The sequence below is a fragment of the Pteropus medius genome, unplaced genomic scaffold (genome assembly GCF_902729225.1).
Source record: "Pteropus medius unplaced genomic scaffold, Ma_sr-lr_union100, whole genome shotgun sequence".
Classification (NCBI taxonomy): Eukaryota; Metazoa; Chordata; class Mammalia; order Chiroptera; family Pteropodidae; genus Pteropus; species Pteropus medius.
In genome coordinates, this window is record NW_024351730.1 from 9,421,601 (window position 1) to 9,444,800 (window position 23,200).

Genomic DNA, 23,200 nt, shown 5'->3' on the forward strand with positions numbered 1-23,200 from the left:
GTCCAACACCTACCACCCACCCCTATTCCTGCCGCCGCACCACCTCCAACACCAGCGACGTCCACCCTTCTCCCTCGGGATTGTGTTCGAGGGCCGGGAAGGACCTTTATTGTCTGGGGAACACCTGCCTGGGGGCGGCTGAGGTCCTAATGTGAGCGTGGTGCCCAGTTTAACAAAGCGTGTGGGCAGCACCACCCCGGAGACGCTTCTAGCGGCCCGACCACATCAGAGGGGAGGCGAGGTGGAGAGATGAAGGGGCTCAGAGGTCGGGAGCGGGCGGTAAAGGCCCTCCTCCCTGCCGGTTTAGCTACCCCCACCTTCCTCCTCCGAGATTAACAGGTCAAAAGAGCTGCGGCCAGACGCCGTAGGGAGGGAGCGAGAGGGAGAAAGGGAGGGAGGGGAGGCGAGGAGGGGCGCCGAGAAGGGGCGTGGCCGGCGCGCAGAGGGAGGGCGCTGGGAGGAGGGGCTGCTGCTCCGCGCTCGCGGCTCTGGGGGCTCGGCTTTGCCGCGCTCGGTGCACTTGGGCGAGAGCTGGAACGTGGAACGGTCCTCCGATCCCAGAGCAGCCTCCGCGATGAGAAGCGCTCGCGGTGCCTGGGGTTTCCTCTGCGTCCTGATCCTCCTGCCCGGCCTCCAGACAGGTGGGAGAGCGCGACGGGTACCGGGGCCGTGCCCCCCGCCGCCGCCTGTGCCCCCGAGGGCTCCAACTCGTTGGGGTGTGTCAGGAGAGGTGGCCGCCGGCCCCCAGTGCCGGTGCGTTTCAGCCTCGGAGAACATTCGAGCTTCCCCGGGACACTCCTGCGTCCAGCGTCGCTCACCTGCGGAAGGAGCCCCCAGCTGCTGGGGTTGGGAACCCTGAACTGGGGTCTCCCCGGCTTGAGGGTAGCAAGCGGGGTTAGGCGTGAGCGAGGTGAAGGCTGAGGACGCGGGCTGCATGCAAGTTTGGGGTTGCTTTTGTGCAGAGGGTGCGCGGGGCACAGGCGGGCGGGTCGGGGGTTTGCACCCAGCGCGTTATCTCCGCAGTGCGAGGCGCGGCCGCTGCTTCCTTTTGTTAAAAGTTGCGCGTGTGTGACCGGCGCACGGGAGGACTGGCCCGCAGGTTCTCAGCCGCGCCGAGGGCAAAGTTGGAGAACCTTTTCTTTGCTCTGCGGCTGCTGCTTTCCAACCGTGGGTGCTCTTTGTGCCCCAGAGCTAGGGACCGACCCGCTGCCGCCTCTGCTAGCGGCGCCACCCGTGGACACGAGTCGAAGGCTGCGGCGTTCCCCGGGCCCCGGGTTATGCTTTTGCACCCGGAGCATTCGGTTCTGGGGCGGGACCCCGCGAACCTGGCGGTGGCGACTACAGGGACAACTTGAGTACGGCGTGTGAAAAGCAGCCGCTAGGTTGCAGACTTTTTGCTTTTGTAAATCTCGTGCTTGAGGCTTGCCCCTTTCTGCCACCGTGCCGTTTCCTGCCACGCGCCTTGGAGCGGCTGGAGGCTGCGTTTGCAGCCTACTCTCGGTAGACGTAGAGACAGTGCGTTGGAACACTGAGGTCCCTGACCCCCGCCGCCTCCCGCGCCAGGCCAGAGTGCTGGGGCAGGAAGTCTAGGCTCTGCAAGCCGCGCAAATCGGGGTCTGCGACCTGTGATCGCAGCTCCCTGTTTTCTTTGGGAATTTTGAGATCGCAGCACCGTTTCCCACAGGATAGCTATATTTAAGGGCTTGCCTGAGGTGGGGGATGGAGTGGAACTTTCTATAAATCTTATATTTTAAAGAAAATTTTATTATATCTACGAGGAAACTTGGGTGCTAAGGCGGAGGAGGAGGATTTGCAGGCTCCTGGAAGCCCTCAGTTAGATTCCTGCTCCTTCTTCCTATTTTTCTGGGTGTCGCTGGCTGGTGCGTCAGCCAGTGCAGGTGGCCTGGCCAACTCCTGCATTGCTCTCTCCCAGGTCATTTAAAAAAAAAAAAAAAAAAAACCTTTAGGGCTATTCTGATGATATAAAGCTAGAAAGTGAGTCTGAACTGGAATTCAAGGGCTCCAAATGAAGCATCGCAGTGCACTATTGTGGGACTCTGGACTACCGCTCAATTTTCCTGTAAAATCTCAAGATGAAGCCTCCCCCTTCCCGGTCTCCTAAGGCATTGTGAGGGCTTTCCTGTGAGGGAAGAGAGGCCTTGCATCTGGACCCCTGCGAGGTAGGAGAGAGTTCACCAGTAAGTGTCCAGATTCCGTTGAGGGATTTGACTACCTAAGCTTAAAATGACATGTTCGGTCCTTATATCTTTGTGCCTTGGCATTTTTAATTTCAGCTAAGGCACGTGAACCAGCAATAGACAAACCACACAGAATAATTCCCTTTGTAAAAATGGAATGAATCAGTTCCTTCCTTCTTCCTTGTAATTAGCCTGCTCCATCCAGTAGATTTTTGGCAAAGGAAATTTTAAAGTCTGGCTCCTGATTTGAGGTGGGAGTAGGTGAAGTATGGTGCAGTGACAAAGCCTAGTGCTGCCCTCTGGTTTTTCTTTTCTTAGAGATTTATTTATTGGCTGTGTGCCCTTGGACAGGTTGCTTAAATTCTGGAGATCCCAGTTTCCTCAAGAGGACAGTAAAGCATCTGCATCATGAATGATCCTTTGGGTCCAAAATTCTCCTCTTCCAGTATTCTGAGTGTAGACTCTACACTTTTTCTGAACTCTTTCCCTAATTCCTTTCCGCCTCCTTGGCATTCCTCTGCCTCTCTTGGTCACAGGGATCAAGCACTGATGGTATCCTATTGATCTACCCCTGGTTAAAGTAGGGACATGTGGCTTGTGCCACCCTCTCCTCAGTCCACATGTGTTTACCTACAGTTTCACTTTGAGGGCTAGGAGGTGCCAATTCTGCAGGATGCCCCCCCACCCCCATATTTATTTACAATTCCTGTGCCCAGCTGGATGAATCTGCAGGGAGCAATGAATCACCTTCCCCTTGTTCCTGCAGGTGTGAGGCTAGAGTCATCCCCAGCAGCTGGACACATTCTGGATTATTATCCTGCTGGAAATAATATGATGGTCTTGTAAAGGGATTCCGGATAAGTCATTTATCTGCATTCTGGTCTTTCTCACTCATCCACACATTTATCCTTATGACTTTATAAATCATGTATGCTGTGCCCTTGCAACACGTTTTCTCTGGTGCCTGAAATTTCACATTACGTGTGTATTATACATAGTTGTTGCTCTTTAATTGGAAACCGTGTACCCAGCCCTGTGCTGGGACCCTTACCTGACATTTCCAGTTCTCTCAACAAGCCCCTGAGGCAGTACTGTCACCATCCCTACCATTTTACAGCTGGTGGAGCTAGCTGAGGATAAATCAGTTCCCAGAATAATCAGCAGTGAAGCCTGAGGTTGGTCCCATATGCATATCTATTCACATGACTTACCAGAATCAGTTATAAAGTGAGATTCATTTGAAACTATTTAATGAGTACCTACTATATACCAGGCATTGTTGAAGGTTCTGGGAATACAGGATGGCCAAGGGCATTACCATCCCAATTTTTGCAAAAAAGACTTAGAATTGCCTGTCTAATGATGTCTGAGTTAGTGTTCTCAGTCTGAAGGAAGTAGTCACTGAAGTGAGAGTCATTAAATTATAGCCTCTCCAGAGGTATGTAGGCAGCTGACCCTGAGTATGAAGACTTTAGGTGTTAGCTGTACCATTAGATTTAGTCCCTCAGAAATGAAGATAAGCCATCTCTAAAAGGATGATGTAAGTCAGTTGAAAATTTTTTCCATCCCCCACTCCGAAAAATAAAAATTGTTTTAGCTAGCATTATGTACTCGTGGCATACCTGTGAAAGAGAAAACTCCCAATCATGGGTAATACCATTGGGCCATTTACCCTTGGTGAGAATGACGAGCTATAAGGGCAGGTTACCACTCATAGCTTTTTATCTCCCCAAACAAATTCCCATCAGGAATGTGCCAAGTATTCTGTGAGCTTCCCTTAGAGCGCATTTATGTACAGATGTTGTTGTGGTGATGGATTTTGCTGCTGTTGTTGACGGCCGCTAAAAGTTGCCTGTAGGATTTTGACTCATTTCCTCAAGTCTCTCCCAGCTGATTAAAGAAAGACACCAGGATATGGGCTGCAGTGGCCTGAGCAGAATTCTTGAAGCTGGATTGCAGTGTGGGGATCCTTCAAAGGCAGCAGCATTTTCTCCAGAATGAATTTAGTTTTAGCAGTTGACAGGCTAGGACAGGGGGAGTGCTTTATTTTGTTGTATTCATGTGTGGTAATTTTTACAAAAAGGGATTGAAAGACATTTGAAGGAATCTTAAAAATGCAAATTTTTATATGCAGTTTCTGTAACTTGAGTAGGTATTTTGCTGCAAATCAAGAGTGAGGAGGGGTCTTCAATGGAGTTACCAGAGGTAAAAGTTTGAATTTAGGGCAAATCCAAGATAAATCTTTGTTGAAAGTAGATGGGACTTCTGGGTAAGCCTGATCTAATAGCTCTGATTTCTGACATTTTGGACAGGAGACAGCCCATCATTTGACTTCAGATTCTTAACAAGTAAAGAGAAGTTGCAAACTGATAGTCCGTGCACATGTTCTGTTTGGCCCTTGTAATGCCTTTTTAGCAAACATTGGGGCAATATTTAAAAATACAGAGAATTTATATCAAGATCTCTCAAAGGATAGAAAACTCTGCTCCTTGAGATGGGACCTGTGCTCTTCTGGTTGCTCTAGGCAATACCACTCTCTACTGCCAGCTTTCAGGTGTTAAGCCTGCCTGCTTATCAAGCTCAGGTGGTTCTACGCAGGCATCTATTGGGAGGATCATAGGCCTAAGGAGAGAAGACAGCCTTGAATTAGTCAGCTAGCTCCATGGCTGACAGCCTCGTAGCCTTGAATGGAGCAAGTTGCTTAACCTTGCTGAGTTTCACTTTTTCATCCTTGTTTTCTCTCTGATACTTTGGAAAAATTACCTAACCTCTCTGTGCCAGAACTGTGTTCCTACATGTAAAGATTTTGAAATGGTATAGTATAAGCTTAATACATGTGAGCCATAATTACTATCTGTAAAATACGAATTATTATTATCCCTAAAATTATTCTAATGTGACTGCCCTAAAGATTAGAAAGAGATTCTTATAAAGATGCTTGGCACTGGGTCTGGGATAAGACAGGCACCTAATACATAATGAATTTCACAGGTATGTAGAATTTGACTATTTCTCTTTATAATCTTTTCATGCAGTTACCAATAAGTACTAACTTGACAGGTTTTAAAATGAAATAAATTTTAATTTTTGTCTTGAGTTTTATATAACTTTTGACATAACACTTGGGAATTGCTAGTCTTAGAGATTGAACAGATCTTGGACTTTTTTTCTCCAGAGAGGGAAAAAAACCCAGATTTCTCCAATGCAAACATTCAGACCTGTTAATTTCTCCATTCATCTTATACTTTAGCCTTTATGCTTACACTTTGGTTATGACATACTTTTGTTAGATCTCTTCCAATGCATACCTCTCTGACAGCTAGGTTTTCAAAACTTTTGCAAATTTTGAAGTTTAAGCTAAATTTTTATTCAGGGCCTGTTGCATCAGAGTTAAGAGCTTGGGCTTTGATATTGACAACCTGGGTTCTTATCCAGTCCGCCACTTGCCAGCTGTGTGATCTGGGTAAGACCCTTTAGTTCTCCTTACACTTTATTTCCTATCTATAAAATGGGCATGATGGCATAGGGCTACTGAAAGGAGTAAATGAGATTGTGCATATAACATGCCTAGCAGTGTCCCTCATAAGGAAAGCATGGCATTCTGAAGCTAATTAGGCTGATTTTATGTTTCTCTTTCCACTTAGTCTCTTAAGAAAAAAAAATTGGAAATGGGTTAAAACCAGATTATATAAAAGCAGTTTTTAGTATTAAAATGAAGTGTATATATTTAATATATAGTTTTCTTTCTTTTTTTTTTTAAAGCCCACAGTTAGTGGCAATGTATACTTCTCTCTCTGGCTCTTTATTTAACCTTATTCTTGGCCTACTGTCCACCAAAGGGGATACAGATTTCTGGATAAAAGTTTAGGAGGGGAAAAATCTGTAAATGACTGTTTTCTCAAGGTGAATAGGGAAGTGTAGCTCACATGGGGTCCACGAACCCTGTTACCTTATAAAGTGGCATTGAAAGCTCCTTGAGAGTCAGGAACTTTTCCATGACTGCTTTACCTAGGAGTGAAAGACCAAGCTGAACTTGTCCTGGGCTGGATACTCAGTGGTACTCAGTAAATATTGGTTTAACATCTTTCCTCTTTTTCAGCACTTGCATAGCACTTTGAACACAGTAAATGCTCAGTAAACATTTAGGATTTAGTTCAACGAAGGTTTATCTATCAGTCTCTATGCCTTGGTCTTTGCAGGGACTCCAGGTACTGGGTAGGGGTGAGAGAGGGACAGGGTAAGACTGCCACTGATTCAAAGTAGAATTGCTATCTTAAGAAGTGCCAAGTGCCAAGGGCAGGATTTCAGAGGAGAGGTGTTTCTGTCTTGGTGGGTAGGTCAGTAAAAGTATCCATGTAAGAGATAATATTTGAGATTAATTTCTGCAACTTAAAAGAGGGTGGAACATCTTTAGTTGAGGCTTCAACTGGAAAAAGCTACAGAAACAGGAAATAAGACATGAAGATCTTATTTGAGCCTTGTCCAATCTTTCAATTGCTGTGATGGCTAGGGGTAGGGAGCTGTGGAGTATGGAAAGGTGGATTCTGGCTAGCCTCATGGAGCTTTTGGAGGGAGGATATATTTAGTGTTGAGTTTGGTTCAGATTCTGAAAACAGCTTTGAGGTCAAGGCTAAGGTGGAGGTGACCCAGTAGTGGCCCTTACTAGTCCAGGGCTTCTCGCTCCACCATTCCCCAAGGTTAAGCCCACTCCCCAACCTGGTCAGAAAACTTAGACACTCCCTTGCTTTGGGCAGCTGAGACTAAGGGAGGTGTGTGTGTGTGTGTGTGTGTAAATTTTAGTAAAATACACAGAACATAAAATTTACTATCTTAGCCATTTTGGGGTGTATAGTTCAGTTATGTATATTCACATTATTGTGCAACCCATCTCTAGAACAGTGTCCATCATGTACAACTAAAACTTTGCATCCGTTAAACACAAACTCCCTATTCCTCTCTCCCTCAGCCTCTGGCAACCGTCATTCTGCTTTTCCTCTCTATGAATGTGACTACTCTAGGGACCTCATATAAATGGAATCATTCAGCATTTGTCTTTGTGACTGGCTTATTTCACTTAGCGTCATGTCCTCAAGGTTCATCCATGTTGTAACATATATCAGGATTTTTTTTCCCAAGGAAGGAAGTGTGTGTGTACATAGATAGATATCACATTTTATCCATTATCCATCCATCAATGGATCCCCTTAGGAGGCTTCTCCTTTGGGCTATTATGAATAAGTTTCTGTGAAGATGGATATCTAAGGGAGAGTTTCTGAGGGGCCTCAGGATGGTTAATCTCATGGCTGAGAGCTGTTTTGGTGGGGAGCTGGACAGAGGAATGATCAGACTTTTTAGAGGACCTCTGGATGAAGGGGTGAGGGCCTGGGTATTAGGGTGCATGCTCTGGAAAGAAGAGAGACCACCTAAGAGACAGGAGGAAGATAAAGGTGGCAGACTTAATCTACCTTGGATGTGTCAGGCGCTGATGAGATTGAGGAGAAGAGGAACAGGAGTTATTACAGGTGCGAGTAACTGGGAGAACTGGTGGTGTGGTGGAATTAATGGAAATAAAGCCCATTTGAGGGGGTGAATATGATGCTGGACTCTGCTGTGTTTGTTCATTGATTATGTACAGGCTGCATTTACTTGAAATTCAATTTCACAGACATGATGGTAGGTATAAATGAAATTCTTCTTAGGGTCAGGTTCATGTAAGAAACAAAACTAAATCCCAAAGGTCATGGCTCTATAATATGGTAGGATTTGGGGATTATGAAGAATTGCGTGTTGTGTACCACTCATATAAGTACCAGTCATATAGTGAAACATACATCTTCATGAAAAAAATATATAGTTGGAAGATAAGTCTGCATTTCTCCTCTGCGTTAGGCCATTTTAAAAGTATGTTTATTGGTTTTCTCAGAGAACAAAATGGACATTTTGGATACAGAAGAGGACATAGGGTTGATTAAAGCTTTGGGAAATAGGCCCTTTGAAGGCAACTTAAATTGGATTTATTAAACCTGGAGAAGATAAGGTGAAGGAAAGTTTAGTGAATGACAGTCTTCAAATATTTGTAGTATGTGAGTGAAGAATGAGACACAATAGAGCAGTTTAAATTGCCCCAGAAGAAAATTGCGATTTATTTATTTTGGGGGGGGGATTCTTTGATTGAGAGGGTTGGAAATAACTTTATTGCGTTACTAAAACGAGTTATAGCGTCTTCACTGCAAGTATGAGGAAAGCCATATAATTGTCATTTCGAAATGGTTAGGTCCTGTCCACCTCACTTGGATTGATGACCTTTTAAGGGCCTGTCTGAAATCTTTTCTAAATAAAATAACTAGCTCTTTTCTTCACTTTCTTGGTGCTGGGGTAGAGTGTTTCTCATAAATTCTGGGTGGACTCTAACATGATTCACTACTCTCTTCAATTTGGCTATATTGAAAATAGCCAATGAAGAACCCACAGCCTAAAAATGGATTATTGATCTATTGGGCGTGGGGGTCTAACCACAGAATGAATTGTGCGATGTGATAATTAAGCCGAGTGCCAAAATAAGAAAAACAAAAGGAAGTTCGAGGTCTGGAGAAGTCCATAACCTATCATAATTAGCCCTAACCTAAAAGCGATTGTGCTCTGTGATCACCCAGCTGACTGATTATTTTGAGATAGAGCCAGCCATGCTGTATGTAGGCCGAAAGACCTGCAAGCGTGAAGGAAGTCCTTTTCCCTTGATTACTCAGGGATGGATTGTTCACTGTGTGACTTACCCACCGCCCTAACTTCCCTTCCCACCTGTCCTTTCCCTTTGGTCATTTCATGGTCATGGCTCATATGAGATGAGCCACAGTAGGGGAAGGTGGTAGAAATGAAATAGCAATTCAACAGCTTCTAGTTGTTTACACCAGGGGTCCCTAACTCCTGGGCCCCCAGCAGACCAGGTACGGTCTGCGGCCTGTTAGGAACCGGGCTGTACAGAAGGAGATCTGGCAGGCAAACAAGGGAAGCTTCATCTGTATTTGTGGCTGCTCCCCAGCGCTAGCATCATTGCCTCAGCTCCACCTCAGATCATCAGGTGTTAGATTCTTATAGGAGCACTGGTTGCTGGTGCCAAAAAGATTGGGGTGCTGGTTGATACCATTTCACCTGTCATGTCGAAAAATATGATGATTTCTGAGATGTGATTCCTGGCTTTAAGGAGCCTAGGATCTGTGGGAAGTTAAGTGCTGGGTAGATGCTAACGTAGTAAGATTTGTAATAAGATTTAAATAGCAGTCCTGGTCCATTAGCTAGGACCCATATTCATTACCATTGGTTCGGAGGAATGGGTATCGCTTCCTTAGTAGAATGGCTGATTTAAAGGAAGATCTGGGACCTGAGTTGGTCAAGGTGTCAACAGCAAAAGCAAAGGGTTGCAGTTAGCTCAGACTCCTGTAGAAAGAATCTCTGTGGAGACTAGTAGAAGATGAGATAGGATAATTTTTAGGTACTTGCATTTATATTCTTCAGTAATTGCTGTATTTCCTAAATGCCATATGCGATAAGATTTGCGTAAGTGTAATCTGGTCAATTAGTTGCTTATTCAGAAATAACTTTAAAAAATGGAAAAGTACAGATCTCACTTTTGCATTTGTTACATATATTGTATGCATAATGCAAATCCAGAGGTCTGAGAATATGTACTTTTTGTTGCTTTTAAGTCTAGGGCTAATTACAGTCCCCAACCTGCCTACCCTGTTACCCCCAGCCAAGATCATAGGTTTTGTAGACTCACCATTTGATAGACAATAGATGATCTTTGATTCTCTGTTTATTAACAGATTTTAAATATTTAGTAAAATTATAAGCGGATATTTAGCAGTCTGCATAAATTCATTTATTAAAACAAACAAGCAAACCCCAACCAAACCAGCAACAGGGAAAACCCCCAAGACTTGATAAGGGTCCTGTGTGGCTTAGGATGTCTTGAGATTCCATCCTGGGTTCCCCAGCTTTCAATAGAAGGGAATTAGGGGCACTGTCACTGCTCATTGCTTTGGGGAGGAGGTGGCTGTGGGAGGCACAAATCTATCATTTAAGTAAAAGATGCAAGTGTGGTGGCACTTGCCAAGGAATGCCTTGCTCTTGACCCAGGGTTAGGTGGCGGTGGGGTGCGGGGGTGGGGGTGCAGATAAATAATAAAGTGAGAAGAGTTGAAATCCTTACTCCTTTTCTAATATCTTTTTTTTTTAGTGAGGCAAACCATCCAGCTACATTGGGTTTACCTCAGGTGACGCAGGTGATATCAGGGGGGTGTTAAAAAATTCTTCAAAACAACCCTGGGCTGCTAGTAATTTATGTATGATGGCCTAAGTAGACTCTTAAGCAGAGGACTGATTGCTTTGCAGAGTTAGAACAATGTGGGCTTTATCACAAAGAACTTTGGAAATTATCTGGTGTCTCCTTTTATTGGAAGGAAGTATTTATAAGTAGGGATCTAATGTAGATTTGGCTTCTGGAGAAAACATTTGTGGCGATTTTAGAAGTACATTAGGTGGCTACTAGCATTGGCAATCTGTTATTTGGCTAGTGCACACTTATAAGAAAACCAGATTTAATGTTTTTTAAAAAATGAGAATTACTCTACTTGGAAAGACTATGGGTACTTTGAAAGTGATAACAATTTTTTTTTAGTTTGTAAAATGTTTTAACTGCATTTTCATTCTAATTTTCCCAAAGTACATTTCTTTTTTAATGGCTGACATTGATTGAAGGTACCTCGGGAAGATTTCACTTTAAGAAATGGCCTGGTAAAACAACGTGGACTTGTCTTTAGGCTTTTTGTCATTAAATTAAACCAAGATTCTTAATCCAAAGTATGTCTTTAGAATAGCCACTTGAAAAATGGTTAATCAGGATGTTTGAATGTTTTTTTACTTATTTTAGTATAGTTGGTGTATTTACTGCAGAGAAATAGTAGACAAGTTTCTAGCTCAATCGAAATGCATGAGTTTTATAAAAAAGAATTCCCCCTCCTGCTTTTTAAAATAAACTAGCATATGTATAAGGGCTTATGCATTTTTTAGTAGATCTGAATGTGTAGCCTAATTTACATTCCAGCATTTTCAAGGAATGTTATTTAAAATGATCACCTTAGTTTCAGAATGACCACCTTCTAAAGAGAGGCTGGTCAAGGGGGTGGATGCTGGAAGAGCTCTCAGGTGAGGCCAGGCCAAGAGCGGATGCCTTTGGCTTCTCTCTCTATATGGGAGAACTGGTGCAGCAGCTCTAGCCCTACAATTGTAGAGCTTAAGATTTACAGCTTCATTCTACTGGTACCTTCTAGTATCTTTTAAACTGACCCTATACCAGGAATTCATAAGTTTGTTCATAAATAATTATTCAAGTATGCGAGGTATAGCAGTGAGTACACCAGGCAAAAACCTTTATCCCCTTGGGGCTTATGTTCTAGTGAGTTTTTATCTCATGAGCCCAGGCCCACAAAGTGCCCAGAAAAAAAATAGTCTAGGGTCTCACAGAAAGCAACTTAATGTAGATTTATTTCAGTTCTGTATTATGGTCAATTAAGGAAGGAAGCAGAAGGGTCAGGAGGGCCTCGGTTCAAGAATGGGGAAAGAGGGGCTAGAGAGGGCAAACTAGGAACACAGGGAAGGGAGAGAGGTGGACAGGGACTCCGTAGGAGCTTTTCGAGATGTCATTGAGTTCTGTCTGCACCGGCCCTGCCCTCGGAAGGGCTGAGTGTCCCCCACTGTTCCAGCTTTTCATTGCTCCAGCGTATGTAACTTAAGAGCGCTGAACCTCTTGAGCAGGTGTTCCTGATGTAGGACTTACCGAAGTGCCTTGAATGTGTGCAACGCCAGGAGATGCAGACAGGTGTCTTCACTTTCAGGATGTCGTGGAGCCAGCTCTTAATGTGCCAAAGTGTGTTAGCCTGTAGGTTTGGAACCATTTTTCTCAGAATGCACCGGAATGCTTTTTCACAGCTGAGAGAGATGCTTTAGGGGTCCAGGCTGAATGCTCTTCAGTATGTCTCCAAGGATTGAAGGTTATGCACCTCCTTTTTAAATTCTTTCGCCTTTCTTCTTGTTAAAATCTGATCATTTTTGGTTTTCATAATAACCATGTTCCACTGGTAGCACTTTGTGTCTGACAAAAGCGCCATTTAGCCACCATCACTCCTACCACACATCACGTTTCAACTCTCCTGTCACTGTAGCTGGCCTGGGTGAGGTGACATCAGGTTGACTTTTTGCATTTTCGCCTTAGGGTGACCTTTCAGAGGCCTGTGATGTGATAAGCCATTCAGTTTCAAATCAAAGACTGACTTCCCAAAATGAGAATTGACACTGTTGAATTACTTAGGGCTGGAAGGTTCCTTCTCTGTCAGTTCTTGGTGTGGAGTAGGACTCCTGCCTTTGGCGCTGTTAGTGTTGATCCTCAGGAAGCAATCTAAGATAAAGACTGTCTAGGGACAGAAAGTGGTGCCCTCCTGAGCTATGGGCAGGAAGGTGTCCCCAGTGACCACAGCTTTGGTTGAAGGCATTAAGGAGAATTCCTCAGCCACTTGGTAGGATGTCAGGTGACGATTTGACTAAGTACCAGATTTAAGTTTACAAGTAGGAGTACTTAAGTAATTATGATATCACTTGCTTTAAAGTACTTGCCCTAGGTTTGAGGAAAGACTATTGTTTCTAAACCAGAGAATTCTTTTTATCTAGTGTAATAACCTATTGTTGGGGGTGAGAATTTCAGGGCCTAAATTTAAATAGGTCCTGTTTAAGTTTGCTATTAGTTGAGACTAGGGGAAGGTAAAACAAAAGAGTTGGGGGCCTGTGACTTCTAGGTGGTTCCCTGAGTTGTTTGAAAACCTATTACAAGCTATTTTATTTTAAGATGGAGGAACTGAACCTCACATTAACTTAAAAAGTGTGTGTGTGTGTGTGCGCACGCGCGTGCGTGTGCGTGTGCGTGTGCGATGGGAACATTTCTCACAGAGAGAATAGTTTAATGAACCCACATATATACCCCTTATCCAGCTTCACCAGTTAGATCGACCTCTAGTCTTTCTGCTTTCTTTCCATTCATTTCATTCTCCTGTGATTTTGAAGTATATCTCAAGTATCATAGAATTTAAAAAATACATATATTTTCAGTATGCAGCTCTGAAATACAGACTCACATCTCTAAAATAATGATAATGCCAATGTCAAACCCTTCCAAATCAATGTAACTCCACAACTGAGTATTCAGTATTCACATTTCCCCTATAAAAATAAATACACAAATATATGAATATTTGGTAGAATCCAAACAAGATCTACACATTGTAATTGACTGATATGGACTTTAAGTCATTTCTTATTTATAAGTCCTATTGTCCCCTGTTTTTGTTGAAGAAACTGAGTATTTGTCCTATGCAGTTTTTCAGTCTGAATTTTGCTGATTACATTCCTCTGATCTCTGTATAAATTGGTAGTTTAGGCTTGATCATATTCAGGTTTGATTTTTAATTTAAAGAAAATTTTTTATTCACATAACATACAATTAAACATTAAAAAAAATTTACCTATCTCTCACTTCACTCTCCTTTGGCAACTATCAGCTTGTTCTCTGTATCTATGGGTCTTTTTCTGTTTTGTTTATTCAGTTGTTTTTTTTCAGATTCCACATATATGATTTTAAAACAAGACTACTTAATAGATGCTGTGTTCTACTATTCTGTTTTCTTTCTCCCCCTTTCAGTATGCCGTTGGATACTTAAAAAGATGTGTATTTGTTAATGGTTGCCTTTATACTGATACCTTTATATGAAACCCTTCGTTTGCTCCTTCTGGGGGGCTCTTTTATATTGTTTTCCTAATATGAGTAACATTTAAATTAGCTAGTAAGTAGTCTGTTCTTTCCTCTCCCTTTTTTCCCCCTACCTTGGGATTTACCATCTATCTATCTATCTGACAATCAGCGAGCATATTCTGCTTTTCAGATATGTACTTCAGTGTCCCCTAATTTTTCTGATAGCTGTCCTAAAATTACTTTATCAGAATATATAGCAATCACATGCTCTACTATCTCCTTTGTTACTACTAGTCTTAGTTCTGCAAGTACATATATATTTAATGCTCGCCACTAGTTCTTATGTCCTTTCTTTCCTGACGTTTTGGTTCTCCAAAGCTCATTCTCTATTATATGCCTCAGGAAGAACTTATGGGAAGTATTTCCTGAATTATATGTTCACAACAGTTTGTCTGTAGCCTTTATACTTTTTAAAAGTCAGTTTGACTGATATGTAAACCCTTGGCCCATCTTTTCTTTGCTCAAGTATCTTTAGTATTTTATTGTGTCATCTTTTGCCATAAAGTGTGGTCAAAGTCTGCTGGCAGTCTGATTTTCTTTCTCTCACATTTCACTTGGTATGTTTGCCCAGATACTTGAAGGAATATATTTTACCTTTATTCTTTGAAATCTAGTAGTTTTATAGCATTGGCTGCTCTGGGTTGATTCTCTTTTTTTTTTTTTTTCCCAGGGACATGATGTGCCTTTAATATGTAATTTCAAGTGTTCTTTTCTTTCAGTGAAGTTTTTCTGGTAATATAACTTTTGCTATTCATTCTAGTTGTCTTCGTTGGCTTTAGAAACTCCCATTACATGTCTATGAGATCTTCTTTGCCTGTCTTCTATATTGATCCCTTTCAAATCCTTTTAATGTTTTTATAATCTGTCCGAATTTAAAATTTTTTCCTCCTTTCCATCTTCTAGTTCTTTTAAGGCACTATTCATTTTATTTGCTTTTGTTTTCTTTTTCTTTACCCTTCGTATATAAAATGATTTTTTTCTTTTCTAATTCTTAGTTCTTGCCTCCATTTTCAAATCTTACTTTTCTCCAATCAACTGATCTCTGAGTTTTAAAATTCTGATTTATGCTGTTCTTCACAACTTCTTTTATTTATTTAATTTCTTTTAGATTATTTAGAAATATTAGTTTATAGTTTTCATTTGATTTGTGTCTTTCTGGTATGATTTTATTATCTATACTAGGGATGTCATTCTGTTCCTTATTTTTTCTTTAAATAACTATTTGGAATTTGGAATTCAGCTTTGATTCTTTTCTGTTGTTCACTGTGAGTTTTCCTATATTTTCAGTAGGGCCGGTATCGTTCTTCTAGCTTCACAGTTCTAGAGTACCCACTTGTTTTCATGAGGTGGTAAAAAATATAGACTCTACTTTTCTACATCCTAAGACCTTATTTTTTGTCCCCTTTCCCCCTCCCTACCCATCTGAACCTTTTTTTTCCTTTGCCCCTATTTTGCTCATCTTATATTCATCCCCAGCATTTTCTCTTCAGTATGGGGCTTTGTTCTAGTTTGTTAGTTCATAGGGATCAGACCCTCCCCACACCAGAATATTCCAGATATTAGATGTACATGGGTCACAGTCCCCTCTGCACTCACTGGTGAAATTGGAGTCTGCAGGGTCCTCTGCTAGTTCCTGTGGGTATTCTCGGAATGGCTCTGAGCACTCTAGTAAGTACCTAACGGCAATTTGTGAAGCCGTTGGTAGCTTGTCCCCGCCTCAGATAAAGGGTCCATGGTGGGGTACCTTATCACCTACCTTTGTTATAGGTGTTGTCCTTTTTGATTCTGCTCCGTTTGTCTGTTTTTAAGGTTATGACGGGGGCACGTTAGGGAGATTGAATAGTTATGTTGTCACTACTATCTGCCAGAATCTGTATGGACTTTTTAACAAAATTTGGTAACCTTGGAGTCTACCAAATCGGGACCAAAGTAGCAGTCCCGAAACATTAAATCCCTGATAGCTACCTTTAAAAATAATTTTCTTCTAAAATAAGTTACTAAAAACATATTGTAGAGAGAAAAGTTAGCAGTCATAGACTTTCTGAAAACTGGAATTAAACACTTTATGGCCTGCCTAGCATTTACTTTCTAAGCTGATTGTTTATGATAAAAATGTAGTGGTTGAAATCATTTGAGTACCAGGAAGTTCATATCTGAACTATTGTTTCTGAGGAAAATGTATAAAAAGTGACAGACTTTTGTTATTGTTTGTTTGATGTGACATTCCTTGAGTACAGGAGATAATGCTATTCTGTAGCTTAAAAGCTTTAAACCTCATTTATACTTTTAATATCATCTAATAAAGATAAAATCATTACTTAATTAGGTGCATTTTTCTTTCAGCCAGTGAAAAATTTGCATATCTCTAATTATAGTGATTTTAAAAAAAAAGTGTTGCCAGGGCTTGACATAATATTAATTTAGATTTCCAAAAATACTAAATTTCCTTCCTCCAATCTGAGTTTCCTCCAGTTGGCCATTGATTTAAATTACATACTAAAAGGTTACAATTTTAGAATTGGCCTCTTTCTCCCCCTGCTTTTAGGGATAGCCATTATTCTAAAGCCATATAAGGAAGGGGTAAAACTTTCTCAATGGACATGTTGGAAACTTTTTTTTTAATTCTGGAGAATAGAGCAAGATCGTTTTCAGACATTTCTACAAAGAGATTGAGAAGAAATCATTTCAAACACAGGGCTGGTCATTAAGAATTCTTTACAGAAAGGAAGCAGGCTTAATGTATTGCTCTAAGCGAATGTCACCCAAGAAAAATTAAGGGAAAAGTGAACACTCATTAAGCAAATTGACCAGCAAGTGTTCTGATGAATGTTGCAATGAATTCGAATAAACTGATTTTGCCCATTAGTGTGCTTTTAGACCAATGTGATTGTTTTGGTCTAATTATTTTTTATTTTGTTTATTCAAATGTAGAATAGCTACAGAATTAACCATTGCTGCAATTATCTGATTAGCAATTTAGGAAATTGGTGAATAGTATCGGACTACTCACCAAGAAATGTCATATTTGATGGAGCCTTGTGCACGAACACTTATAGTCTAGGAGAAGCCTGTGCTATCTTCTGTGTCTCACCCACTGCGAATGGGAGCTCAGAGGCCCTCACTGGATTAGCATGGATTGTAGACGTGGGCTCCAGGCCCTCAGATGTAGTGTACCAGATTGAGGTCTGATGTGCTGCAGAAGTTGTCTTTGCCACCCAGTGTCACTATTCTGGAGTCCTGTCGCTGTGACTGGTGAATTCTGCAACATTTCCCACTTTTAAAGCTTGGGGATTCGAGAAATCTGTGCCTGAGTGGCTGCCAAAGCTTGTCAGGGGGACCCAGTGCGAGGCCGATTTCTAGGTGTAAAAGCCAGGCAGATTTGCTCACTCAAGAAAATCTGTTTTTGCAGGTTTGCTTTGAGTTCCAAGATGCAGTTACTCTTAAGATTTTTTTTTTCCTGCACTAATATCATGGGTTTCTTCTAGCTGCCTGTCTTTTGTGGGGGAGGGGAGTATCCGTTTCTCCAAGTGGGGGCCTGGACCAACAGCAGTAGCATCACCTGAGGCTTCATAAGTGCACTCTCCCACCCCATTCCAGACCTACTGAAACTGGAAACTCTAGGCGCAGCAGTCCATTTTAACAAGCTCTCCAGGTGATTCTGGTACAGGCTTAAGTTGAGAACTGCTGGTTGAGTGCAAAAACTACAGGCCTTTGTCACAGAATTGGTCTATGATAGTTATATTAAAGCTACTGCAGTCTCAAGTGTCAAACAAGGGTGCAATTCTCAGTTCTCCTTCTGTTGCACTAAAAAGATAGATATGAGTTTCAGTTAGTCCAGACAGGAAAACAGACAATTGCAGTACTGTGGGACAGTGCCTCGGCAGAGACTGCAAGAGGCCTTCAGAAAACATGTGAATGCATGGGAGCGGGGACAGGAAGGCCCCTCTAGAGGTGGTATTTAAAAAGGACAAAATGATCATGTCTCTCCCTGATTAAAACCTTTCAGAGACTTCTCAGAGCTCTTAGAATAAAGTTTGTGCATGCAGATCCTATGTATGGCCTCCAGTGTCTCCTTTAATGTCCGTTTTGCACATGGAAAGAACCTGCCTTGACCTTTGGGTTGTGCTTTCTTAATCCTTAATGTTCCACTCCTTTCAGCACTGCCAGAGGCACCAGTTTCCTCCTGGTCTTCTTATGCACTTCTGATCCCAGCTCACATGTTTCCTTTGCAATCCCTTTCGACCCCCCAGGGTAGGTCAGATCAGCTCTCATTGTACAGTGCACTTCATACTCATCACATTGTAATTATATAATTGCATAATTATTAGTTTATTGCTCAGTGGTGGAGCTAAATATAAATTCCATGTGGGGGAGAGACCTAGCCTGTTCACTGCTGCCCAAGGGCCCAGCACATAGCAAGCATTCAGGAAATATTTTTAGATGAATGAATAGGGGGGTGGGCAGTCCCATTTTAATCCCTAAGTCATGGGGCTGGTTAATGTATGCAATTTTGGTAGAGGTGTCACCTAATGAGTTTTATTTACATGAGCAATCGCCACCACCGCATAATCCTTCCACTGGAAAGGCGAGTCCCTTGCACATTGGCAGCAGAATCTCATAACTTGGTTCTAATTTAGGACACCCAGGAGAAGTTCTTGAATATTGCTAATCCAAGGATATGGGAAAGGAGAGAAATGCTCTGATCTCAGAGATATTCATAAAACATGGGCCAGAAGCCAGCAGCTAGAGTGGTAAAGGTGGTGCCTGGGAAGTGTCCCCAGGGAATGACTGTTGTTCCCTCCCCACTCTGGGCTTCCAAGAAGAATTGCCTGCTTTGCTCACCAAATTAGGGTACCGTATTTCTTCCCATCCACTTCTAAATCCATTGAATAGAAGAACAGAGATGCACTCCTTTGCCTTATTTTAGTCAGTTTGTCTTAGCTTGGATAAAGCCAAGGGTTTTTTATTCCTATTCTAGCAGGCAAAAGCATGGAATTAACCTCCCAGGCGCAACAGCTTCACGGTGGGGGCATTTGTCTCAGGACACGAAGTAAGCCTCGCTGATGTTTAACAGAAGGATTGCCAGTAGCATACCTGTGTGTGATTTTTAAAAATACATAAATTGTGAGTGAAGACTCAAAAATTTTTAAAGATGGGGGTTTCAAGGCCTAGAGAGTAAAAATGCTGACATATTTAGGGAATCTTGCTTTTAATAGAGGAACTGATAATCAGTTGACTAATTTGTAAATTAGTCGAGGTGCTTCTTTTTAACATTTGAGGCTACAGATACTCTCATACCTATTTTAAACTCCTTTTAGATTAAGTTGATGTAATAAACAGTGAGTTTTGGAACAAAAGACACAAACACAATTTCTCACTTGCTGTCAGAATAGCTATAATCTGCTGAGTTGGCCAGGAGTGTTGATAGCACGAATGGCTATCATTTTATGTTTTGGTGCTTGTGTCCTTTATTTTATTTATCTTTATCAGGTGCCATTTTCCTTCATAACTTCATTCCACATCCCCACTGCCCTCCTGCCCATCCTGGATCCCAGTGTGGCTCTAATACTTTGTCTGGTACTCTCTTATCCTGCTTCATTGCTGTCAAGTACAGTAATTACAGCAATAGTAGTAACAGGACCATTTATTGAGTGTGAGGTACATAAAGGATTTACAGATGATGTAAGAATCCTGAACGATTTTACTTCCAATTTATACATGTCAAAACCAAGATTTAGAGAGGTCAGGTAACTGCCCCCAAAGTCTCACGTAGCTTGGGTTGGAATTCATGGTTGTCTGGCTCTAAATCCCACACTTTTTTTTTATTATATTCCTATTGCTTTACCATCATGTCCAGTCTCTGAGCTTGACTCTGGACTTTAAAATACTGCTGAATAAAGTTACAAACGTTGCAAAATTGGTACAAAGAACTCCAGGATACCCTTCACCTAGACTCACCGATGGTTAACATTTTGCCACATTTACTTGGTCTATGTATACACATGTTATCTTTTTCTATCATTTTGAGAGTAAGTTGCTAATGTGGCCCCCTGAAGACCTATCCCAAGGAGACTCAGCCTTGCTTTTATGAGACCACTGAGGCCAACCAGAATGAGTCCTTTTTTCTCCCCTTCCTCTAGGGTGGGGCCTTGCTCCTGGGAAGGACACTGAGCTGCTTTTCTCCTCAGTCTTAGTCCCAGTCCTTTAAATTCAGCTCAGACCCTAAAACCTATCCATTGCCTTCCTGGAAATTGGATCTCTCTACCACCTCTTCTATGGCAAAGAAACAGAAAGGCAAATAAAAAGGGGTTGCCTGTGTCTACCTATCTGTGAAGAGGGGAGAAAGGAGATTCGCCCCAGCTTGTTATCCAGAGCTGCAGCTAAACCGTTTTGCCACTTCTAATTCAAGTCTGTCTGCCTGACAGTTATCAATGCTGGTAACCTTTTCTCTGGCAAATGCCTCAGATAAGATTCCTTTTATTATTATTATTAATACTTTTGTTTTTACTTCCTTTGGTGTAAACCACCCTTGTGGCTATAAAAGACATTTTGAAAGTGGAAACAGATGGGAAAAAGCATTCTGTCTGCTCTGGGTATGGAATGGAGGGGAAGGTGCAATTTCCCTTTTGTGACAGGTCCATTACAACCAGGATTTAGAGTATATTCACTAGTAGAATGTATTGATTTACCCATTATGGTGAGAATTAGCTTAAATATCTATTTAAGCCAAGTATAATTCCTCACATTTTTCAGAGCTAGGAAATCGGGCTTTTCAGAAGTGTAGATCATATTTGAAGACAGGGTTTAAAAAATGTCTCAGGCAAACAACCCAAATATTAGGATGAATGGACTCACAAATATGTGGTATATACATACAACAGAATATTATTCAGCTTTAAAGAGTAAATTCTGACCCATGACAGAACATGGATGGACCTCAGAGACGTTATTCTGAGTTAAATAGTAAGTGAGACACAAAAGGACAAATATTGTATGGTTTCACTTATATGAGATATCTAGAGTAGTCAAATTCAAAGAGACAGAAAGTAGAATGGTGGTTGCCAGGGACTGGGGGTGGTGGCAGTGGTGGTGGTATGGGGACTATTTGTCGAATGGGCACAGAGTTACATGTTGGGATGATGATAAAGTTCTGGAGATGGGCAGTGGTGATGGTTGCACAACATTGTGAATGTACTTAATGCCACTCACCTATACAATTAAAAATGGTTAAAATGCTAGATTTATGTTATGTCTGTTTTACCACATGAAAAAAATTTAATGCCTTGTTGGCACATATCATGTTTGTGTGTGTAAATGTTGACCAGCCAAGTCCCTAACTTTATGAGTATTTCATTTGAGGTCATTAGAATGAGATGCTATAAAATTAGAATTAGAGCTTATGTCTTCACATATTTTTACTTCTTAAAGTTTTCCTTTGGCATTAGCACTACCTCATTTTACCTCCTGAGCCTGAGAGCTGGCATTTTGAGGAATTCTAAGTTTCCTGGTAGGAGGAAATGTTAGAGTGATAAGTGTCGAAGTACGGGCCACTCTCTGCCACACATGAAGGCAGTGTTTGCCTGACGGGTCCTGCTACAAAGCCTCACCAAGATCCGGAGGATCCGGGGAATCCGTCGTAGCCCTTGTCTCTGGGTCGTGGCCAGGAGGGTCTGCCTGGAGGTGAGAGGTGCACACGCAGGGCTCTCTTCCTTGGTGTTTGGTAGGTCTTGGGGTAAGGATGGCCTTTGACTAGCGTAGCCGTCGTTGGCCGACCTTGGCCATGCTCTTCTTGCTCTGTTCCTTTTTACTTTGTTCTCCAGTCCTCCTGTAAGTTAAGGAAGTTAATGTCGAAAGAAGTCAGGCACTCCCCCACTTCCACCCCAGACTTCGCAGATGGTGAGGGTCTTGTTCTGGTATTTATTGGATTCTAATCCTTAGTGCTGTTTATCTGGTTCAGATTTCAGTAAGTGCTTTCCAAAACTCAAAACACAGAAATCTACATATTTATAACAGGAGCTGTACAGGACTATTTGGAAAAACCCACTGGAAACGAGAAAGTTCCTCTTTTCTGCTGCAGGAATGGATCCTAATATATTGTGCTTGTCAAATCCAGACCTTATCTGACTCCCCAAAGACCAACTTCATGATGGTGGAGAAAGCTTTCCTGTCTGTACGAATCTTTGGCTGAGATCAAAAGAGGAAGTCCTGCTTCCTCAAATGATGGGTTGTACTTTTCTTGGGATGAATGACTAGGAAATACATTAAGTAGCCCTATGAAAGCCTCTCCTGCCAGTGATGTGTGCATATCTGGAAGAAGTTTTGCAAAATAATAAGCCAAGAAGAGTTGTTTTTTTTTTTTTCAGTGTTGACTAATACAAATATCTTCACATTTATTGTTCATTTTATAAGATGTAGGGGCCAGGGATCAAATTCTACGTTTAGGCCCTATTCTAGTTCTGTGTTCAAACAGTAGTTTAAAAACAAATAGGTGATTAGTAATATTATTTATATTATAAGAGAATCACTGCCGTTCATTCTTGCCACAAATAGTTGAGTACCTTTTATGTCCAGTCCCTGGATCTTTATAGGGGGCTTTCTTTATTTTGTCTCTTTAATGGCATAAATATTCTAATATAGATTCTAGAATTTTAGAGCTTTTGATGGTTTTTGATGGCTTCTTTGTAGTTTTATAGAAGGAAAAACAGAGACCTAGAGAATCCATGTGACTTGCCCAGGATTTAGAATCTAGAACTTTTCTGTGTCCACATTATTACATTTTTTCTTCACATCCTTCACTAATGGCTTAAAAGCAAAATATGCAGTCAATACATTTTCTCTAAAACATACGAATATCAAATACCTTAGCAGACACCAGATAATCACTAATTTTGCTTATCGCCTCCACCCTGAGAAAAGCTTTGACAGATGTCATAATTTTAAAAGGCATTTATTAGAAGTGGGAATCTTTGCTGCCGAGTTGTTTTAGTAAGTTTTCTTAGTGGCACGTAAAACTTTTAATATCTCTTTGCTCTTGGGTGCGCTTTTCAAAAGGAAAAACAGCCTGAGGGCATCTTCTCTTGCCACAAGATGGCATGCTGGGGAGCTGGGAACCAGTGGGAGGAAGGAGTTGAGGGTTCAGCTACAGT

General features: G+C 41.8%; 1 protein-coding gene across 4 annotated transcripts in view; it reads left to right on the forward strand.

Moving 5' to 3' along the window:
* Positions 1 to 484: 484 nt before the first annotated feature.
* Positions 485 to 23,200, forward strand: part of KIT (KIT proto-oncogene, receptor tyrosine kinase) — a 77,217-nt gene continuing 54,501 nt past the window's right edge. For 3 of the 4 annotated variants that reach the window (XM_039845237.1, XM_039845238.1, XM_039845240.1), the window contains exon 1: positions 485 to 641. In XM_039845237.1, coding sequence (XP_039701171.1) covers positions 575 to 641 — 67 coding nt within the window. In that variant the 5' untranslated portion in view covers positions 485 to 574. The remainder of the gene's footprint in view (positions 642 to 23,200) is intronic. The other variant, XM_039845239.1, reaches the window with a different exon arrangement.